This window comes from Primulina tabacum, chromosome 18 (assembly GCF_025594145.1).
Source record: "Primulina tabacum isolate GXHZ01 chromosome 18, ASM2559414v2, whole genome shotgun sequence".
Lineage (NCBI taxonomy): Eukaryota > Viridiplantae > Streptophyta > Magnoliopsida > Lamiales > Gesneriaceae > Primulina > Primulina tabacum.
Genome location: NC_134567.1, coordinates 22152551 through 22174570, shown reverse-complemented (window position 1 = coordinate 22174570; position 22020 = coordinate 22152551). Strand labels below are relative to the sequence as shown.

Genomic DNA, 22020 nt, shown 5'->3' with positions numbered 1-22020 from the left:
AATAAATCAAGCAATATTTTATAATCTAGAAAGACAATTTTAAATTAATGATATCAATTTAACAAAATAAATAAGAAATAAAATATTTCTTTCAAAGTGATATCAATACGAAAAGTATTGGAATTAAGTTAAATATACACTCGTATATAACTTTTAGCTCAATAATAACATAATGCGAATAAAGATATATATTACACGGAGACAATGCAACATGTACAAGCTCAATTAACGAATGTAACTACTTATTTTTAAGGGAATGACATCCTTCAAAATGCGAGTGTATCAAAATTTCTTCTTCACGTGTGATCTACATGATAATGCGAAGTTGGACGGATAAAATCACGTAAAAAAAATTGAGATATTTACTTTTGAAATTTCTTAGGGCTCAATGCAAATAGTTCTGGCGGAGAATTCGATAATACTTCAAGCCAGTTGCAGCTCTACTTAGTTTTTATCGACACCCACTTCTTCAAATTCTTCGCCACCCCCCCTTCTTACCCGCTCTCCATCTGCGTACAGGGAAGAGCAAAAAAGGCTGAATCTTGATCACTGTGGTTGGGTTTTTTCGCTCGCATTTCGTAGGTACGAATTGCTGTGTTAACGGATCTATCATGTGTGAACCAGCGAAGAGATGATTTATCCTGCATTGTCCCGTTTTTATGACTCGTTTGTGAAGATTCTATGATGGGTTATCTTCTGGTTTTAATTTGTTCTTCCAGGGTGGTTGATTAGATTGATTGTTTGATCTGCAATGGACACTGCAGCCATGTCATTTTGCACTAAATCTGTCTGCTCTCCTTGCTCACCTCCTGTGAGTAATTTTCTACTTTTTTTCTGTCCGTCAAATCGTGTTTACCTTGTTCTTTTATCATTTCTACATACAATCGTTGGTGTGTGCCGGCAATCGTGATGTGTCTATGTGATGTATGATCGGGGAAATTTATGTATGCTTTTGCATGTGCTCTGGAATGAATTTTGATGGTGTTTTCTTAAATTATAAACGCAGCCTCGATTGTAAAACCATGAAATGTGAGCTGCTTTTCTATCTTATTTACTGAATTATCGGGCCATTTTCAAGTGCTTCAAGCTCTCTTCTGATGGTTTCTTATAAAAGCGCTGGATTTGTCTGTTTCTTGGAAAACCTTCAAGTGTTGAATTTTGGAATGAAAACAAGATCATTATCATCAATAAACTTATAGATGGGCCCTGATTATTCGTCCACAGTATCAGGACACTAACTGAAAAGCAAAGGAGAAAAATTTCTAATAATAACAAACTAGAAAATATCCTAAAATTGAGCAGATAACCAGAATCACGAGGTATTAGTCAGGATTTCTACTACACGTTATTCCAACCCGTTGTCTATCATGATGTTACAAGGGTATATTTTCAGGAATAATTTTTGTTGCTAATTAAAACTTATGAATGGACTTTGTTAGTCCAAGTGTACAAAGTTCTTTTTTGCGGAATGACTCCAGTTACCCAGTAGATACCTATTATTTGCAACCAGTCTGACTTCACGATTATAGATGTGGCATGTTAGTATATTGTTGATTTGCTTTTTGTTATGTTGATTTTTGGAATCGGAATGTTTTTCCCATTACATTGTGAAGTCATAGGAGCTTCATGTTTTTTAGTTGAATTCGTGCTATCAGCTATATATTTTCATACTCTGCAAATTGACATGCTATTTATATTTGTAATCTTAATATTTCTGCAATGCAGCCTAGCTATGTTATTTATTTTTAGTTCCTATATTCCTATATTTTTCCGGGGATTCTAATTTCTATTTGATTACTTCTTGAAGGGTTTGTTCCTTGGGAGGACAACAGTTATCAGAGGCTCACAGTGCAGCTTTGTGGCAGGAAGTAGGGTCGCCTTTCCTAGACAGAGGACTCAAGCTTCTCGAGTTGCTAGTAAATCTGGTCAACGTGGGGGGGCTCTTGCTGCTACATGTCGGGATGATAAAATTTTGGTTGCAAACAGAGGAGAGATTGCTGTTCGTGTGATTCGGACTGCCCATGAGATGGGGATCCCTTGTGTTGCTGTTTACTCAACAATCGATAAGGATGCTCTTCATGTAAAACTAGCTGATGAATCTGTTTGTATAGGAGAAGCACCCAGCAGTCAATCGTAAGCCATCATGATTTTTTTATTCCTTTTGTAAAGATTCATACCTTCCCCTCATGTTATGTCTGGAACCAGGGTTACAAAAGTTAAATTGTATCCAATATGTCCTACACCTTTTTATTACTGCCCGATGTTCCATTAATATTTCATCTTTAGACAAAGACTAATTTATATGGATATCTTCCTTGCTCAAGAATCAATAAGCACAAGCTGCTCAATATTTTCTTTTCCACGTCATGGAAATATGTACAGCTTGAGCTCCTTGTGGTTGGCATAATACTGAAGGTACACTAATGAATACCTTGTTTTGGAATGATTAGGAAAAATAGAACAGGTCTATCTCTGTTTAAAGCTATGGTTTGTACTGGGAAGAAATAAAATTTGAAGCCTTTGACCTCTTCCTCTATGAACCATATACCAACAGAACTTCTGAAAATCCTTCTCAATTTGGGCACACTGGGAGATAGCTGAGATTAGGAATGTCGATGGGTTGTAAGAAGAAAATTTTTATTTAATCCAGGGGCATCTGATAATAAAGTTATCAGAGAATTATAATATGTCCAAACAGATAGATTTTCAGTAAGATTCTTTGACCTCTGTGTTGCCTCTAACGGTACAGACAGTTCTACATAAAAATGATAGAAACTATATGCAGTAGAATGGAGGGAGGGGAGGGCGTTAAAGTATTTTTCTCACGGTGTTCATTCGTCACATAATGCTCTCGACTCTCCCCCTTGTATCTTTTGTTGTGAATCTGCGAGTCTTATTATTCACGTTGTAATAGTCATCTCAGCAGGAATAGGGATTAGCAAATAGAAAAAAGGTCGTGCTATGCCTGCTTTTGATGATCCTCTAGCATTTTTGACAGTTCAGTCCCATGCTGCCTTCCCTGTTAAAGAGAGCCAGACATTCCTTTGTTCATCATTTGGACAAATTTTTACTTTTGGTTTGCTGAGTTTAGAAAAAATACATATATGTGATTGTGACATTGAAAAATTGACACCACCCCAGTTATTATTCATTTACGGCTTGATGTTTTACTACAGAAATATACATGTGGAGACACTTATGATTATACGAAAAATATGATTGCCTTGGTGTAATTTATAAATAAACTGGTTCTATCTAGATATTTGGAAAGTCCATCGGTATCAAATGTTTTCCCTTCTATTGCTTACCAATCTCTCAAAATAAAAAAAGGGAAAAGAATACTATGTTATTAAGCAGTCTTCAAGTATTTCAATGTTTCTTTTTCTTTTGTTTAACTGTGGTTGTAGGTTATGTATATGAACAAAATACATAAGGATGATCGTTAAGACACCCAAAAGCTTCTTTTTAGAGATTGAAAAAGAACTATGGCAACGAATAATTTTTTTCGTCTTTTCTGACTTTTCCTATGAACTTTGAAGACAACTTTCATACTCGTTTCACATCTAGTCGTAAACAATATTTTCTTGTTTTGGTTTTCTTACAGGTATTTGGTGATTCCAAATGTGTTATCTGCTGCCATCAGCCGTGGATGTACTATGCTGCATCCTGGATATGGTTTCCTTTCTGAAAATGCTGTTTTCGTTGAGATGTGCAGAGAACATGGGATCAATTTTATTGGACCAAATGTAAGTTCTCAAGATTAAAAATGTTCACGCAAAGTCGTTTACTGTCACAAGCTTTTGTAGGCTTAGTATGGGTAGTTTTAGGCTATGTAGCACGGATACCTTAAAAAAATTTTTTTTGAAGTATCGGATACGGATACGACACGGATACGGATACGACACGCGGATATGTGTGTCGGATACCACAAAATCCGTATCGTTGACTTTGTTTAGGGTTGACCAGCCGGATACGTTTTGGACACGGCGAGGACACGTCATGGATACGTTTTTCGGATACGTTTGGGCAAAATTGCAAATATTTAAAAGTTTTAGGGGTTAATTAAAAAAAATTAAAATTTCTAGGGACTAAAGAAAAATAATTTAAAATAAATTTGGATGGGCTTTTAAATCCATAAATACATTTGTCCGTCTCTTTCATTCCATTTCTATAATTTTTACTTTTCAATACTAAATTTATATAAATATATATAATATTTATATATATTTTAATGATTGTCGTATCCTAGCCGTATCGTGTCTAATATTTTCAAAATTTGACGTGTCGCCGTATCGTGTCTAATATTTTCAAAATTTGACGTGTCGCCGTATCCGTATCATATTCGATACGATACTCGTACCCGTATCCATGCAACATAGGTGTTAGGTATGAACGATGTAATGGCTGTATGATTAAAAGTTTAAACCAGTGAGTTCTCAATTAGAATAGGGGGGAAAAGTAACTTGACAAAAGATTCCAGTTCAGCAGCTAGCCTCTTCTATTTGTAATGGCTAGAATACAGCAAATATTATTCAAATTCGAGGCTTTTGCAGCCTGAAAGCATTAGGGTTATGGGTGACAAATCCACTGCTAGGGATACAATGAAGAATGCTGGAGTTCCAACTGTGCCTGGAAGTGATGGATTGTTAAAGGTACTTCCCTTTGTCAGAATTATTTCTGTATGGCCACCATATCTTGGGAATTCGCTATCAAAATCTGTGAACAACTTCTCGTCGTTGTATGTGAACTTCTTTTCAATGCAGACCACTGAAGAAGGTATTAAACTAGCAGACGAGATTGGTTATCCTGTTATGATCAAGGTAAGTTTCGCATTAATATGCATATTCTCATACGTGCACACATAGACAGACATGGAATCTGCTGAGTTATTTTCTATATATTTCTTCTTGTATATCCATTCTACGTTGTTCTCATTCCATTTAATATTCTCAAGATAGATATAGAAGTGTTTTCACTACAGTCGTATTTTGCATGGACTAAATTCCAAGAAGTTATCACCAGCTTCTCCATCTGAATTATAACTAATTCTTTTAAAGGCAACAGCTGGTGGCGGAGGACGTGGAATGCGCCTTGCGAAAAAGCCTGATGAATTTGTGAAATTGTTGCAGGTAGTCCATGTTTCCCTAAATTTACCTTGTAGTTATATGTTGCCGGTTACGTCCTTGGGAGATTAAGTACTTTCTATTTTATTAGGGTTAGTATCTACTCAAATATGTATAAAAACTATCTTTTGGTTAGACCTATTTATTTTGTGAGAATACCGAGCAACAACCTTCCCTTTGAGGTCGTTATGGATTTTATTCTCAATCTAGATGTATATCCAATCATGCGAAGTTGTGACAAATGTGTTCTTCAAACATTTATTTATCTCTTGATGTCAAATAATCAGTTCAATGGTTTCAAAACAAAATCCGTGCATGCCGCAGCTATCTAACTAAATTTTGCATTAGTTCTTTAGTCTAAGATCATTCTAACTAAATTTTGTGGGTGGCAGCAAGCAAAGACTGAGGCTGCAGCTGCATTTGGTAACGACGGTGTTTACCTGGAGAAGTATATCCAGAATCCAAGGCATATTGAATTTCAGGTACTACTAACAAAAGCTTACATATTAATTTTTTTTTTTCGAAAAGTACATATTATATTATTTAACCTTAAGCACTTGTGCTTTAAATATGGCATTTTTTTGTAGAAGGAAGAATACATTTTGTTTGAGTTACATCAGATGATTGTATCAAATTGCGGTGAATGTAATTGAATCGTGTGGAAATGCCAAATTACAATCTAGAAATATCCTCAAAAGTACCTAAGGCTATATTTGTTTTTGTTAAAACAAAACATTTTCCGGTCTTTAAAAAAAAAAACAACATTTACTATCTCATTTTCATTTCATGTTTTAAAAACTCATTTTCACATCTCATAACTTAAACATCACTTTTAATTCAAAATTTTGTCTCTTATGAAAAATACCCTAATATAACACAGTATAATATCTTTACAATTTTCAACTGCCCACATAATTTAAAAAATAATACCTAACAATAACCTACATGATTTGGCCACTATAGTAATTTCTATAAACAAAACTAAACATTAATTCATTCCCTGTTATATTTTTTAAAAACTCATTTTCTGAAACGAACCTCAGGAAATAAAACCATACAAACCCTCAAGTTTTATGAAATTTAATTTCGAGCAATTATTTAACTTTGATATTTGTTTAAATTTGGATAAAATTCATTTAGACACGGATGAGTATATTATATGGGATAAAGCACAATGGCATCTCCATGTAACTGACCTCATTTATTGGGATAAAAGGTTGGTTGTTGTGTTGTATTTGTTTAAATTTGATTAACCATGATTCTGTGTTGTTTATTAGCATTATTGGTGCTATCATTGTATTTACATTTATGCTGACACCTTGTGCAACTTCTCAGGTTTTGGCTGACAAATTTGGTAATGTTATTCACTTTGGGGAGCGTGATTGCAGTATTCAGGTAAAACATCACCTAGTACTATCAAATTTTGCCTCTAATTCTTGGTATATGTCTCAATGTTGCAGCTCTTTCTGTCCAAAAAAATGTAAACTGACCTTTAGATTTCTTCCTTGTACATGGACATGATTGAAACTTTTTAGTCAGTGTTCGTATCTGAGCACCTAGTAATCAATATTGTTTCAATTTATAATAAACACAGTTTTCCCCCCAAATAGTTACAAACATTATTACTGAATAAGTTTAGGATGTGGTTTTTCTGAGTTGAGAACTGTTGAATTAGTTCAGGGTGGTAGCTTTCTGTGGTAGTAATTAATTGAAATGCTTATTTTCAGAGAAGAAATCAGAAGCTGCTAGAGGAAGCACCTTCCCCTGCATTGACACCAGAGTTGCGAAAAGTCATGGGTGATGCAGCAGTAGCAGCCGCAGCATCCATAGGCTACATAGGCGTCGGAACTGTTGAGTTCCTTTTGGATGAAAGAGGTTCCTTTTACTTCATGGAGATGAATACTAGGATCCAGGTGAAAGGATGGAGGCTTAGATAATATACTTGAACTACTCATCCAAATTTCCATCCTTGATATGGACAAGTAACTTATTTAATCGACTGTAATTTCAGGTGGAGCATCCTGTTACAGAAATGATATCCTCGGTCGACCTAATCGAAGAACAGATTCGTGTGGCTAGGGGAGAGAAACTTCGTTACACACAGGTAGTTTGCCCGAAGGGTATTTCAAAACGTGGGGTATAAGCTGCAACCTTTGATTTATATGAACTATTTTTTATCTATAGGAAGATATTGTTCTTAGTGGACATTCAATAGAATGCCGTATTAATGCAGAAGATGCTTTCAAAAACTTCAGACCTGGACCAGGTATGTTGGAATTGCGTGATTGGGGTACTGCTACCTGTAAAGTTTTTTTCATTTTTTGTTTTTTTGTGTGGGTATTTTCCTGCTGAGTCACGGAATCAAATATTTTCAATTGAATTTCTTTTTCTGGTTCCTCAAAATGACAAGCTTAGCAAAAACTATGGGATGGGGAATTGTTAATTTACTATAGTCAAACAAAAACTAATGATTCATCTGGCACAATCAACTAATACGGTGTCTTCTTTCACATGCTAATCCCCCTCATGTACTTGAATAGGGAGAATAACTGCTTACCTGCCACCCGGAGGTCCATTTGTGCGAATGGATAGCCATGTTTATCCAGATTACGTTGTTCCTCCAAGCTATGATTCCCTGCTTGGAAAGGTTTGGATTTTGTGTTCATTATATGCTTAAATAATTTCTTATTTCCCCAATTAATAAAACAAAAGTTAGTGAGAAACCCGCTCATTCAAATGAATGCATTTTTATTGCCTACATGATACATGATAAATATGTAAAATAACATATGAGGGGATAGTTAGGAACATTTTCTCTTGTGTTCAGCTTAGATTAATCAACTCAAGCCCCCTTGTCTCTGGCACGAATACTATATTTTATAAGTGGTAGATGCATTTTGATGGATCAAACGTTATTTAGTGCATCGTTGTGGAATGCTCTTTTTATGGAACCCACAGTAATCTTAGGTGGCTGCAAATAAATTGAAACTGCTGTTATCTAATGCACACTTCTTCTATTCATCGTTTGGGAATATACGCTGACATTTAAAAACTGAATTAATATTTTCTTGGCAGACGATGATACTCAGACATTGCACTTTTCTAATGTATATATCGTTTTGGAATGCTATTTTTATGGAAGTCAGAGTAGTGTAGGCAGCTGCAAGGAAATTGAAACCTGCTGTTATCTAATGCAATAGAGGACAATTCTACGATTCATCTTTATGGAAATATGCACTGACAATATAAAACTGGATTGATATTTTCTTGGCAGTCGATGACACTCGAACAGGGCACTTTTTACTGACTCGAACCAGAATGGTTTGATTGCAGCTGTCCAAATAAATCATGAAACTGAAATCCATGTTATCTGAATGTAGCAGCTTTGTGTCAAGACATGAAATTCATTGTGTTTAGAAATTTGTTAATTTGCTTGCTATGTATTTTTCATCAGCTGTCTAAGCATCTTGCGCTGCCTTTGATCATGCATTGAGCTGAAGTAATTATTTAATAAATTTAATAAAAATGTTGTTATGTTAAACTATCCATCAATATAATAGGATACTAGATGTCATTTTATTCTTGGTTTTTTTTATTTTATCTGAAGAATTGGCTTACCCTTGGTCTAACGTACATAAAAACTTTGCTATTTTAGCTTATTGTCTGGGCTCCAACAAGAGAAAGGGCAATCCAACGTATGAAAAGGGCCCTTGATGACACCATTATTACAGGTAAAGAATGAAGTAGATCAGCTGTCTCAAATTTTCTCTTTGTGCTTGACATTGTGTCAAGATGCACCATAAGATGCTTCAAATGGCTTTTCAAAATCTGTAGAGAATATCTAGTGTACTCTGCCTCTTCAGTTGCAGCATCTGTCTGAATTCGAAATGAGGATAACTAATTTGAATTCGGCTGGAAAGATAGCTCATAATTTGCCACGTTCAATTGATTGTAACTTTTTCTTTTTTTGAGCATCAACTGATTGAAACTTGAGCCAACAGTTGTCTTTTGCGTGCATTTCATGTTACATCCATAAATATCCACCTTTAACTGTTATATTACTGTGGATTGATTTGATACTAACCTTTTTTGTGGTTGGATCTGTATTAAAATAATATGATTAATCGCCAGGGGTTCCAACAACAATTGACTACCATAAGCTTATCCTTGAAGTTGAGGTAGGCACTTATTATAATCCTCTAATCCCTATTATTAATTTATGGATTGACATTTGAGGGGCATTTGCGAAACTTAATTTTCCATGTCATTCTATGCCACAGGACTTCAAAAACGGAAAGGTGGACACTGCTTTTATTCCGAAGCATGAACAGGAGCTCGCTGCGGTAAGAACCTGTATTAACGCTGATATATAACAAGCACTTTGTTCTCTTTAATCGTATGGAACCAGGCAGTCAACAATTATCATTATCACATGAAACTGTGATCATTTTGCACGAGAACAAGCCCATTTTTTTAGTTATCCATTGCTTGAAAACAAGCCTGGTTTTTATGCAAAATTAATTACTGATCATGATTAACAATGTCTCTGTATGCTGCTTAAGAGATTATCGTATAACGGGAAAATATGCTTAAAATAATGAATCAGGGAAGTTTTTAAAATCTTCATTACCACAGTTTTCATTATTTTCCATTCTAAGCCGTCTTACTTTTGTCTCTGATGCCATCTAATTCTTTAAAAGAAGTCATAGACTTTTGCCTCGATTTTTTCCCCTAAAGATGGATAGCAATTGATTTTGATACTTTGTCGTTGCAGCCACTGCCAACTGAACCCGCCACCAAACAGAAAGAGCTGGTTAATGCTTCTGCTTAATGTAGAGGAGGCACGTCCCCTTTCGTTTTACCGAAACCAATCTATTTCTAAAAAGTTTTTTAGATCTGGGTATGGGTCGATTTTGCTGCTTTCTCGCGTTTATGGTCAGTTGTGTTTAAATGTACGAGTAGATTGAAGTGTTGATCCTATTTACTTTGTCCAATGTGCTTCTGAGGCGCATGCATACCACCAACATAAACCTTAGCAAAAGTGTGAAAGCGCTACTTTATCCTTCAGGTGTATGAACTTCATGACCCAATCTTTTTAATCTTGTTATGTTCATTTTTACAAAATTTTATTCAATATATGTTTGTGTATGCATATTCTGTCTCGTACTTACTTTAAGGCACTGCAACGCCCTTAAAATATTTACTCAAATTGGAGTTAAAGATAATTAAATTATTTATATATTTAATTTATTATCCTCGTATTATAAATTTTATTTCATCCACAGATAAGTGGTGCCTTACGGAAAGATTTATGCCATCTTATTTTTCTGGTTAGGCAATACCATAATGTTTCATTCACGTGTAAATTTTTCACTATATTTGATATCATGTTTTTTTAATACACTGATTGAATTTTTAGTGAGTGATGAACAATTTGTCATTGTATGAAATTTTGGTTAAACGAGATGGCATAAATTAGGTCTTATTCATAAGTGAAAATGTGACCAACATTATATTAAAAAATAATAAGAAAATTAAATAAAAGTGAGAAAATTTGAAAAACATAGTTGAACAAAATTATAATTTGTGTCTAAGTCAGCATCTATGGCCTTGGCTACTAGAGATGACTGATATCTGTACAAAGTTGGAATGCCGGCAACCGCGGTCAGCCACATGGAGGTGAATCGACTGTCAAGCGATTGACACGGGATCTGATGGTTATTCTTATCCTCACAGAAAGCATCAAGTTGTAAATATGATGCTTTCTTCATATGGAGATTTTGAAGGTGTTGGTTACATCACAAAGCAAGAATGCCAACTCAAAAGGCAATGGATAACACCTATGAACATGGTCAGAATCCACAAACAATGCAAAGTATTTGAACAGCTGACCCTAACATGACATTATTTACCTTAAAAAAAGGGTGATCCCCACAGCTAGCTTTTGTCCTGAGAAACATGAGTCGATGGTCCCCAAAATCAAAGAATCATAGTGAATATTAAATCTTATCTGCATAACATGTGCCAACCTTTCACGAAAATGAAAAAGGAAAAGGGGGAATTTTTGCTTTTTGATGCTTTTCTCATCGAAAAGATTACTCAGAAGCTCATATCTGCGCCATTTGGTGTTCGATGATCCAAAGCTGACACATACAAAGCAAAAGTCAGTAACAGATAACTTCTTTTTCTTTGTATAAATAGAGCAAGAAATAATCATATTTGGACCAGGGCAAGATTAAGGTTGAAGGATTCTGGTCTTTAGATTCAAAGCATACAACGGGACGGAGTAAGTGAAATGGAACAACTGAAACACAGCAAATCAAGATTTGTTAGGGACAATGGGTATAACGAACATGTTATGGGAATTCCAGTTACTTCAGCTGCAGAATACGCACTCTCTATGAAAAGCTCAGGAAAAGCATTTTTACCTGACTCTGCTGCACAGTACCAGCTTCTGCCTTCTCCTTCCAACCATCATTTTCACAAATTCAGACACAGTACGTGATTGTTCTTAATTATTCCTGGTCAAGAACTCACAGATTCATTGTTCAATAAGTCCTAAGTCACCTGTTTTTGTGACAAAAAATGCAGGTGGAAAAGTAGATTCAGTAGTTGCTAAGATGATCCAACTCGGACAAAGCATGGATACTTTTGCTCAACGAATCCGGGAGCACGGTAATTACTCATAAGAAGTTCAACACAAGATATATACATAAGTAATAATCGTAGAATCAACGTTTTGAACTTAAGAAATCTGATCTTTTTTTCCCACAGTGAGGTTAGCACCAAAGATAAGTGAAGCCGTGAAGGGAAAGTTGAGGCTGGGGACAAGAATCCTTCAAGTAGGTGGAGTGGAGAAAGTTTTCAAACAGATTTTCAACGTTAGAGACGACGAGAAATTGTTGAAGGCTTCCCATTGCTACCTATCAACGACAGCCGGGCCATTAGCCGGAGTCCTCTTCATTTCCAATAATAGAGTTGCCTTCTGCAGTGACAGATCCATCAAAATCTCTTCTCCAACTGGAAATAAATGTAAATTCTATTACAAGGTACAATAACAGCATAATAAGCCTTGATCAGCTTATTTTCTTGGATCAAATTGTTCTATGTCGATGAAAACTGAATGAATTCTGTTTTTTTTTCAACTTCTATAATGCAGGTCATGATCCCCCTGAGAAAAATAACGGGAGCTGACGAAATCGAAAATGCGAAATCGCCAACCCAGAAATATGTGCAGCTAGTTACTGAGGACAACTTTGATTTCTGGTTCATGGGATTTTTGGGTCATCAAAAGACATTGAAGTATCTTCGACAGGCAATCCATCAAGCTAGATGAGTTGACGGGCGAAAAAATATTCATGAAACATGGCACATAAATATGTTTAGTTTAACAATCCTCTCCAGAAAACTGTAAAAATGCTCATGCTTGTTTTGTTGCAAAGATGAGTTCACATTTTAGTAAAAGTACATAACCAATTCATTCTCTTGTTTCACACTTTTGGAGAAAACCAGATGCATCTAAGTTTAATAAGAAGCAACACGAAGCTTCACGATCAAAGACTAGATTACCGTATACTGTTAACTCTTAGAATCAACGAAATCGAGTTTGATTCTTTTGTTGTAACTTATGATGTGAAGAATATAGGTATTTTTACATGGCAAAAAATTATCATACACACATCATAAAATAATTCAACAAAGTATTATACCTGCTTTGAGAATTGAAAGCAACAAACAAAAATTGAAGAACATGTAATATATTTACAACAAGATATTATATCTCCTCAAAACAAAAGAAAGAAAAATTAAATTAAGGAAATCACATAACAATTGAGATGTATCTAAAATTCTGTACCAGCTCAAGTTGTAACATTAAGGCAGTGTTTATAAATGCTTTAAAAAATGATTATGGACTTTTCTTTTACAAATTTGCAAACTTTTGTAAAACAAAGATCAGTGGTCATTTTTCAAGCATTTGCAAATACGCATTTACAAATACGACATAAGAGCGTTAAAAAAACTCAAGCATATTTACCTCGTTTGTAAGTTATTTTATGCTGATTAAAACTTGAATAGAACAAATGTTTGCATCGATGAATTGTAGAATGGATGAAATGTATGGGAAAGAAATCAATGTTAAGACTCGGATTATTTTCAAATAGCAGCGTCATTGCTTTGAGTCGTACCAAGTGTGTAATATTGGGTGCAGCCAAGGGCGCTCCAACATTGTTAGGAAGCAACTGGGCTTCAAATTAATGTTATATTAGTGTTCCGTTGGACGTGTTACGTGCTTGTACCATCCTTATTTTTTTAAAAAAAGTTATTTGGACTTTAATTAAAAAAAAATTGTAATTCGTTTGATTTCTATTATCAAAGGTAATATAGTTGTAAAATTTTAATTTGACGATGGATATAATAATAATAGTATTTTGGTGTAGTTCATCATTTCAATAGGGTGACTTAATAGGCATATATATCACCCCTGCACAAAAATTCGCGAAAAACACATACATTTTATTGGTGGCTTCAATTGGATCTTCCGTGCATCATGATACAATGAAAAATTGGTGGCTTCAATTGGATGATACAATGAAAAATGTATATATATAAAATGTATGTGTTTTTCGCGAATTTTTGTGCAGGGGTGCTAGGTGTGATGTATTGACTCGTACCAGGTTACTTACCATTCAAAACTTAAGCCTGCAACAAAAGTACAAACACACAATTCTATATGATGTATGTATGCAACATGTACTGGATACTAGAAATCAAACAAGATCAACGTACTCAGTCTAAAGACGACATGGCATGTGGCACTTTGTGTCGTAGTCTTAGGAGGTGGCTCCCACACCAAAGAGTGGGCTCTTGCCCAGGCTATATTTTAGGGCCAAAATAGTAGTATGGATTGAGTTTTCTTTTATTAAGTTTTAGCCTTGTCTTTTTAACTTACTAAATTTTTTGAGCCCGTTTTTGTAGCCCATTTCTTTGAGGGTTTTTCATAGCTGTCGGCCAAGGGAGGAGCTTTTATCATCGGTCTTCTTTCGCTTCTCTCTGCACAAAAAGCTTCAAATTTCATCATTTTCATATCCAACAAATGGATCTTTCAGGTGGGTGTCTGTTTAGTCAGCGTCTTTCACACTGCTGTGTCGTTGATTTTGTTTTCAAGATTGCTGGCAATTGATTTTGCTTGGAATCGTGGTTTATTTCTCTATTGTTGGTGTAAGGTCCGAGATTTTAATTACGGTAATCTGAGATTAATCTGAAATGATTTATTGATTAATTGATGTGATATAGATGGGACACGTTGGAATTGGATTTTGAATTGTGAAGTGCGGGTTGTGCGTGACCAGAAGGTCTCGCGCATATGCGCGGAAAGTGTGCGCGTATATGCGCGAGCCATGCGAGAAGCCAAGGGAGAACTCCAGAGAGTTCGGCGCATATGCGCGGCAGAAGGCGCGCATATGCGCGAACGGTGAAGGCACGAGACAGTAGGTCTCGCGCATATGCGCGACTTATGTGAGCGCATATGCGCGAGTAGTCCGGTAGCTCGGATAAGGCTTCCGGCGCATATGCGCGGCCTTGTGCGCGCATATGCGCGCGACATGCAGAACAAGAACAAGCCACTTGTCTTTTTAGTTGCAACGTGTATATATATATATATGTATATATGTTAAAATTCAGAATAATTCAGCAAAAGGAATCCGAAGGGAAACGCTGGGAGAATTGATATTTCTTTTGCGATTGTGCAAAATCCGTCCGTTCGATTTTGAATTCGAGTACGGTATCGAGTTCCTGGCGACGACAGCTACAACTGGACGTAAGTTTTGCTACGTTTAGATACAATTTGAAATTATGATATTGTCAGAATCGAATATGAATCCTATATGGTGTTTCTGATATAGTAGACATAGTATATTTGGAGTCAGATTGAAGAACAGACTGTTTATGTAATTGTTATGAATTTTGGAGTCGATTTGATTGAGAATCGATATCAGATTTATATCATCGTTGAGATTCTGATTCCTACCGATATTAATTATGAGTTCTGGTATTATATATGTGATGTTGAAGTTGACGGGGTTATCGAGATTGTATTATTATGCCGTCGAAACATCCGTAAATTGATATTGATCAGATTCGGTATTGGTTGAGATTGTATTGTGGTACCATATGTCGATTGACATTGATCAGATTATGTTTTGATTTGAGTATTGATCAGAACAGGATTTGAACGGAGTTATATACTGATATTTTATCTATTCGATTGTCATTATCAGATTGGATATGGACAAAGTTGACTTCGATACTTCGACTTCGTCAGACCGAGAAGATAAAGGTATAAGTCAATGTGGTATTGGGACATCGACTCAAGTAGGATGTACTTGAGTTTCCCTAAATCACATACTTATTATTATGTTTTATCATTGTGTTTATTGATTTGATTAAATGCCTGTTCTATGGAGTTATAGGAGCATGCATTAGACGAGTAATCTTGTGACAGAAGTACCTGATAGTGGTGGGATCGCCACGGGCACATTGCACGATGTCACAAGATAGGATATTGGCGATAGGGCCACAGTCCATGACGGTTAGGTCAGGACACTGGATGTTTGGTTATATCGACGTGGATAGAACTGGAGTCTTTTCTATTACTGTTGGTCGATATAGGAATACCCACATCTGGAAACCGGGATCCCTAAGCTAGGATTGAGTCTAGTCTAAAATGTGGAGTCACGAGTCTAATTGACAGTTATATTGATTTATGTTGATTATGTTCCTGAATATGGTACATATCGATTTATATTCCTGATGATGGTACAGGTTTAGAATAGGAGTTATTCTTGATATTGATTTATGTTTCTAATTTGGATATATGTTAGAAATATCTGTTATATTCTTTTATATCGATTTTATGATTGCATGTATACATGATTTATACTGAGAATATAATTCTCACCGAAATTATCCGGCTGTTGTCTTGTTTGTATGTGTGCATGGCATCAGGTGGGATAGGATCAGGGTCAAGAAGAGAACGATGCTGGACTAAATAGCGTGGAGATCCGGGCTTCGAAGCAACTTAGGATTCAGCACTGATGTATAGTTGAACCTAGTTGAATTCTTGTAGATAACACAAGATTTGTATGTTAATGTTTAATATGTAATTTGAAGTAAATTACATTACGTTTCCGCTTTGTATTTTAAAAAAAAAATTAGACCCTGTTTATTATAATGGTTGGAATTATTCCTAAAGACGATTAAGGAATGAATTAGCGTCCGGGTCCCCACAACAGGTGGTATCAGAGCGTTAGATCCTTTAGACTGAGATAGCGGTTAGTGAGCGGGTTGAATGAGTTTCTCTCCTTGCATGTGATTGCTAGCATGTGATTACTTATAATGTGGAATTACATTGTGTATGCTAGCATGTTAAGTATGATTTATTGCTTGTCACTACATGTTACATGAATATCTGAGTTGATTTGGTAATATGTCTGATTTGAAAATGAATCAGAATCAATTCTTGATCAGAAGGTAAGCTGATCAGAAAGGGACTGAGATTGATTTATCTCATGTGATACTAACTCTTGTGGTAATCAGATATACCCCCTAGAAGAATTCCGGAACGAGATAGTACTTCGCCTGATCAGATGGATGTGTCAGAAACTCTGATGGAAACACAGATGAAGAGGTTTCAGTCGTTTCAACCGCCGATTTTAAGGGTAATGAGACGCCAGTGGAGTGTGAGAATTGGCTAGAGGATATAGAAATGTTATTTGAATTTCTTAGTTTCACAGATGATTGTAGAATTAAACTGATCGGACACCAGTTACGGGAAATTGCACGGAGCTGGTGGATGGTAACCAAAGAAGCCCTAGAACAGCATAGTTCAGTGATTCCGTGGAAAATTTTTAAAGTTGAATTTTATCAACGATTCTTTCCCGCATCATATAGACAGGATAAAAGTGCAGAGTTTGCAAATTTGAGACATGGTCAGTTAAATATTGTTGAGTATTTGGCCCAGTTCTTTACCTTGCTACGTTTTGCCCCTCACGTGGCTAGGAATGATGAAGCTATATCTGGTCAGTTTATCCAAGGATTGAATCCGGAGATACGTACATTGGTAAATGTGAAACAACCGACTAACTTTGCTGATACCCTGAACAGAGCCAAAAGAGCAGAACAATTCTGATGGGACAAAAAGGAGCTTCGTATGTTCTTCTAACATCGAGACCACAGCAACTGCCTTCCCTGAATCGAGATTGGCAGCAGCACTGGTGGAAAGCAAGAACAATTGAAAGCTCGAAAGAAACAGTTTAAGAAGTTGGGAAGCGGACCGAGTGGTTCATCTAGCTCCAGTGGTTCTAGCCCGAGTTATACTGGAGTTTATTGCAGGACTTGCGGAGGGAGACATCCCATGGAGCAGTGCCAGGGAGTGACTGGTAGGTGCAATATCTGTAAACAGTAGGGACACTTTGCTAGAGTCTGTCCACAGAAGGGTTCCCGAAGATTTCAGGGAGCAGAATCATCTGGTGGTAGTAATCGAGGAACAGACCCAGGATACACGCGATGACATAGTGACAGGTACTGTTCTTTTATGATTATGTTGCATATGTATTGATATATATACTAATGCATTCATTAAAATTATCTTTGACTGAGTTGCATTGATATATGTTGTACCTGTTGGGTCTGTATTACTGTAGTATTGATCTTTGTACCGTTTGGGGAGAGAGTTTGACATCAGTGAAATTCTGTGACATACAGTATACTGCAGTAAGATAAGAATGGAATTGAGATAGACTGTGTGGTACTTGTGTTGTCTGATTATGACTGCATGATTGATATTGATATATCGAACAAGTACAGAGTTGTTGTAGATTCTTGCCAGGAGATGGTAAGATTCGGACCTGAAATGGCCGATGAACGAATGATATACGGTAAGGATTCTCGAGTTTGAATTCCTTGATATCCGTATCATGTATGATTTGATGATTATCGAAAAGAATGGAATAATTCCGTATGTATGCGGTTGATTACTGAAGTTTAGCCTATCAGAGACTGATTTATCAGTAGCAGGAGAGTTGCTATAGTTTTTCAGATGAGATTTCAGGTTTGTCTTATATCAGGGAGGGTGATTTCAGCCTTGATTTGATGTCAGGTACTGGTTTCATTTTAGAATTCCATATAGAATGATACTGATTGAATTGAAAGAATTGAAATGTCAGTTAAAATATTTACTGCCTGAGAGTTAGAGTTACATCTGATTATGTGTTTCTCTGGGAAATACTTCAGTTCTGTGTATGAGTTGATAAATCCTGTGGTCAGAAGTGTTCTGATGACTTTATGCTCGTTTTATCTATAATATTGTGATATATTCGCAGCGTATGATTGAATTGAATCGAACAGTTGAAATTGTATTGAATATTCTGGGAACTGAGATTGTTGTGTACAGAATGGTTCGGATATGAATTTTGATTACAACAGATTGTATTCAGAGTCTGTGATATCTGAAGATAGTATACTGATTGATTGTAGCACAGTTGAGACCGTGATCAGTGGTTGAAGATGACATTGAAAATGGCAGGACTTCAGAAATGTCAAAAATTGCGTTTTATGAATTTACTAAATCAGTATAAATGATTGGTATTTTTAATCCGATCCGATATTGCTGTTATTCTGAATCCGTATTTTATACCGATTGTGATGAACCGTTGAGATTATATACAGTTCAAGCCGACTCAGAGCTGATTTTGAAAATTACAGCAGTTTGGAAGTTTGATCGGACTGTTCAGAACTTGATTTCGATAGTCAGAACAGTGTGTCAACCAGAACACCAGGTAGGTAATGCTTTATTTTATATAATTAGCTGATTTGGTTGTGCCAGATATTTCGAATTTGAAATGACTGGTATTGTCAGAGGCACACAGTAGTAGATTCAGTATTATTCTGATAACATGAGATGTGTGATAATTCCAACGGACAGTTTTGATGTAAACAAATGAAATCAGTTATGTCAGAATTTGTATTGAAATGTCTAAATCGCTGACAGATGAAGACAGGAAGATAGAAACCAGGAGATTGGTTATACAGATTATCGATTCCTGAATGGAAATAGGAGTACAATTCTATGAATATGGTGATAGATTTACCGAAATCTTGCCAAGAATGTACCAGAATGTGGTTATGATTAAACGATTGTTCAAATCTATATATGTTATACTGTACAGGATGATGTACAGATATGACTAGACGACTGAGAGGTATGTCAGAAAAGGGACTCAGATTGTATTGAATGCCAGAGTTAATTATATCATACCGTGATTTTTGGTTGATTTCGTACCTTTAACAGAATGTATAGCATGATTTTTTATCTATGGTTTATAGATTGACGGATTGTCGGAGCGAACTATCTAGATACTGGAGGATATCCAGGAACTGTAGTGCTGGATTTAGCACTAGTGACCTGAGATCTTGTCACTTTATGAATTATTGTACAATAATAGCTATTAGATGAATATCGAAATAGCTTTAGTCGAGGTATTGTACAGTGAGAACTGCGGATTTCCTTCGCATGGGAATGATATTGCGGTGATGCCTGAGATTGGATTGATAGGATCAGAGATCTGATAAAGAAAATGAAACTGATTCAGAAGCTAATGAAGATAGCTCGGAAGTTGATATGAAATATGCCAACGTCAGGTGATGACTGTTGGTATTTGAAGCCGAGATTGAGTTATTAAGAGCTATTGATTGGTATATACGGATGTTGTATAGCCAGCATTTGCAATTGATTCTATCAGAATGATCTTAAGTAGTATTATGATATTATACTTCTTGAATTCTTCTTCAGATTGAAATCAAGGATGCGTGAAAGATTGAAAAATTCAGAATGAAGACCATTCTGTTGTTGGAAATACAATAAAGTTAGTAGGGCATTGAAAGAAACTACCTGAGAAACAGAATCGGTTATGAGATTAAGATTTCAGGATGGTTTTATAGAATGAGTTTTCTGAAGTAACCTCTATTATACATTTCTTCTTTATCTGAATTGATTGTAGGTGATTTCGAGGACGAAATCATATCTTAGAGGGAGAGAAATGTAAGGCCCGAGATTTTAATTACGGTAATCTGAGATTAATCTGAAATGATTTATTGATTAATTGATGTGATATAGATGAGACACGTTGGAATTGGATTTTGAATTGTGAAGTGCGGGTTGTGCGTGACCAGAAGGTCTCGCGCATATGCGCGGAAAGTGTGCGCGCATATGCGCGAGCCATGCGAGAAGCCAAGGGAGAACTCCAGAGAGTTCGGCGCATATGCGCGGCAGAAGGCGCGCATATGTGCGAACGGTGAAGGCACGAGACAGAGGTCTCGCGCATATGCGCGAGTAGTCCGGTAGCTCGGATAAGGCTTCCGGCGCATATGCGCGGCCTTATGTGCGCATATGCGCGCGACATGCAGAACAATAACAAGCCACTTGTCTTTTTAGGTCCAACGTGTATATATAAATATATATATATATATATATATATGTATATATGTTAAAATTCAGAATAATTCAGCAAAAGGAATCCGAAGGGAAACGCTGGGAGAATTGATATTTCTTTTGCGATTGTGCAAAATCCGTCCGTTCGATTTTGAATTCGAGTACGGTATCGAGTTCCTGGCGACGACAGCTACAACTGGACGTAAGTTTTGCTACGTTTAGATACAATTTGAAATTATGATATTGTCAGAATCGAATATGAATCCTATATGGTGTTTTTGATATAGTAGACATCGTATATTTGGAGTCAGATTGAAGAACAGACTGTTTATGTAATTGTTATGAATTTTGGAGTCGATTTGATTGAGAATTGATATCAGATTTATATCATCGTTGAGATTCTGATTCCTACCGATATTAATTATGAGTTCTTGTATTATATATGTGATGTTGAAGTTGACGGGGTTATCGAGATTGTATTATTATGCCGTCGAAACATCCGTAAATTGATATTGATCAGATTCGGTATTGGTTGAGATTGTATTGTGGTACCATATATCGATTGTCATTGATCAGATTATGTTTTGATTTGAGTATTGATCAGAACAGGATTTGAACGGAGTTATATACTGATATTTTATCTATTCGATTGTCATTATCAAATTGGATATGGACAAAGTTGACTTCGATACTTCGACTTCGTCAGACCGAGAAGATAAAGGTATAAGTCAATGTGGTATTGGGACATCGACTCAAGTAGGATGTACTTGAGTTTCCCTAAATCACATACTTATTATTATGTTTTATCATTGTGTTTATTGATTTGATTAAATGCCTGTTCTATGGAGTTATAGGAGCATGCATTAGACGAGTAATCTTGTGACAGAAGTACCTGATATTGGTGGGATCGCCACGGGCACATTGCACGATGTCACAAGATAGGATATTGGCGATAGGGCCACAGTCCATGACGGTTAGGTCAGGACACTGGATGTTTGGTTATATCGACGTGGATAGAACTGGAGTCTTTTCTATTACTGTTGGTCGATATAGGAATACCCACATCTGGAAACCGGGATCCCTAGGCTAGGATTGAGTCTAGTCTAAAATGTGGAGTCACGAGTCTAATTGACAGTTATATTGATTTATGTTGATTATGTTCCTGAATATGGTACATATCGATTTATATTCCTGATGATGGTACATGTTTAGAATATGAGTTATTCTTGATATTGATTTATGTTTCTAATTTGTATACATGTTAGAAATATCTGTTATATGCTTTTATATCGATTTTATGATTGCATGTATACATTATTTATACTGAGAATATAATTCTCACCGGAATTATCCGGCTGTTGTCTTATTTGTATGTGTGCATGGCAACAGGTGGGATAGGATTAGGGTCAA

The 22020-nt window shown here is 36.0% G+C and overlaps 2 protein-coding genes across 2 annotated transcripts; both read left to right on the top strand.

Annotated features, from left to right (window-relative positions):
• Window positions 1–338: 338 nt before the first annotated feature.
• Window positions 339–10222, top strand: LOC142532190 (biotin carboxylase 1, chloroplastic). The gene is made up of 17 exons (XM_075638469.1): window positions 339–582; window positions 720–811; window positions 1808–2133; window positions 3605–3746; window positions 4554–4652; window positions 4764–4820; window positions 5058–5129; window positions 5516–5605; window positions 6459–6518; window positions 6851–7036; window positions 7135–7227; window positions 7308–7389; window positions 7664–7770; window positions 8779–8854; window positions 9255–9301; window positions 9404–9466; window positions 9898–10222. Exons 2-17 carry the CDS (start codon window positions 752–754, stop codon window positions 9952–9954), a joined length of 1617 nt encoding a protein of 538 aa, XP_075494584.1. The 5' UTR covers window positions 339–582; window positions 720–751; the 3' UTR covers window positions 9955–10222.
• A 976-nt stretch (window positions 10223–11198) lies between these two features.
• LOC142532191 (putative GEM-like protein 8) lies at window positions 11199–12616 on the top strand. Its single transcript, XM_075638470.1, has 4 exons — window positions 11199–11620; window positions 11715–11798; window positions 11898–12172; window positions 12283–12616. Exons 1-4 carry the CDS (start codon window positions 11419–11421, stop codon window positions 12457–12459), a joined length of 738 nt encoding a protein of 245 aa, XP_075494585.1. The 5' UTR covers window positions 11199–11418; the 3' UTR covers window positions 12460–12616.
• Window positions 12617–22020: the final 9404 nt, after the last annotated feature.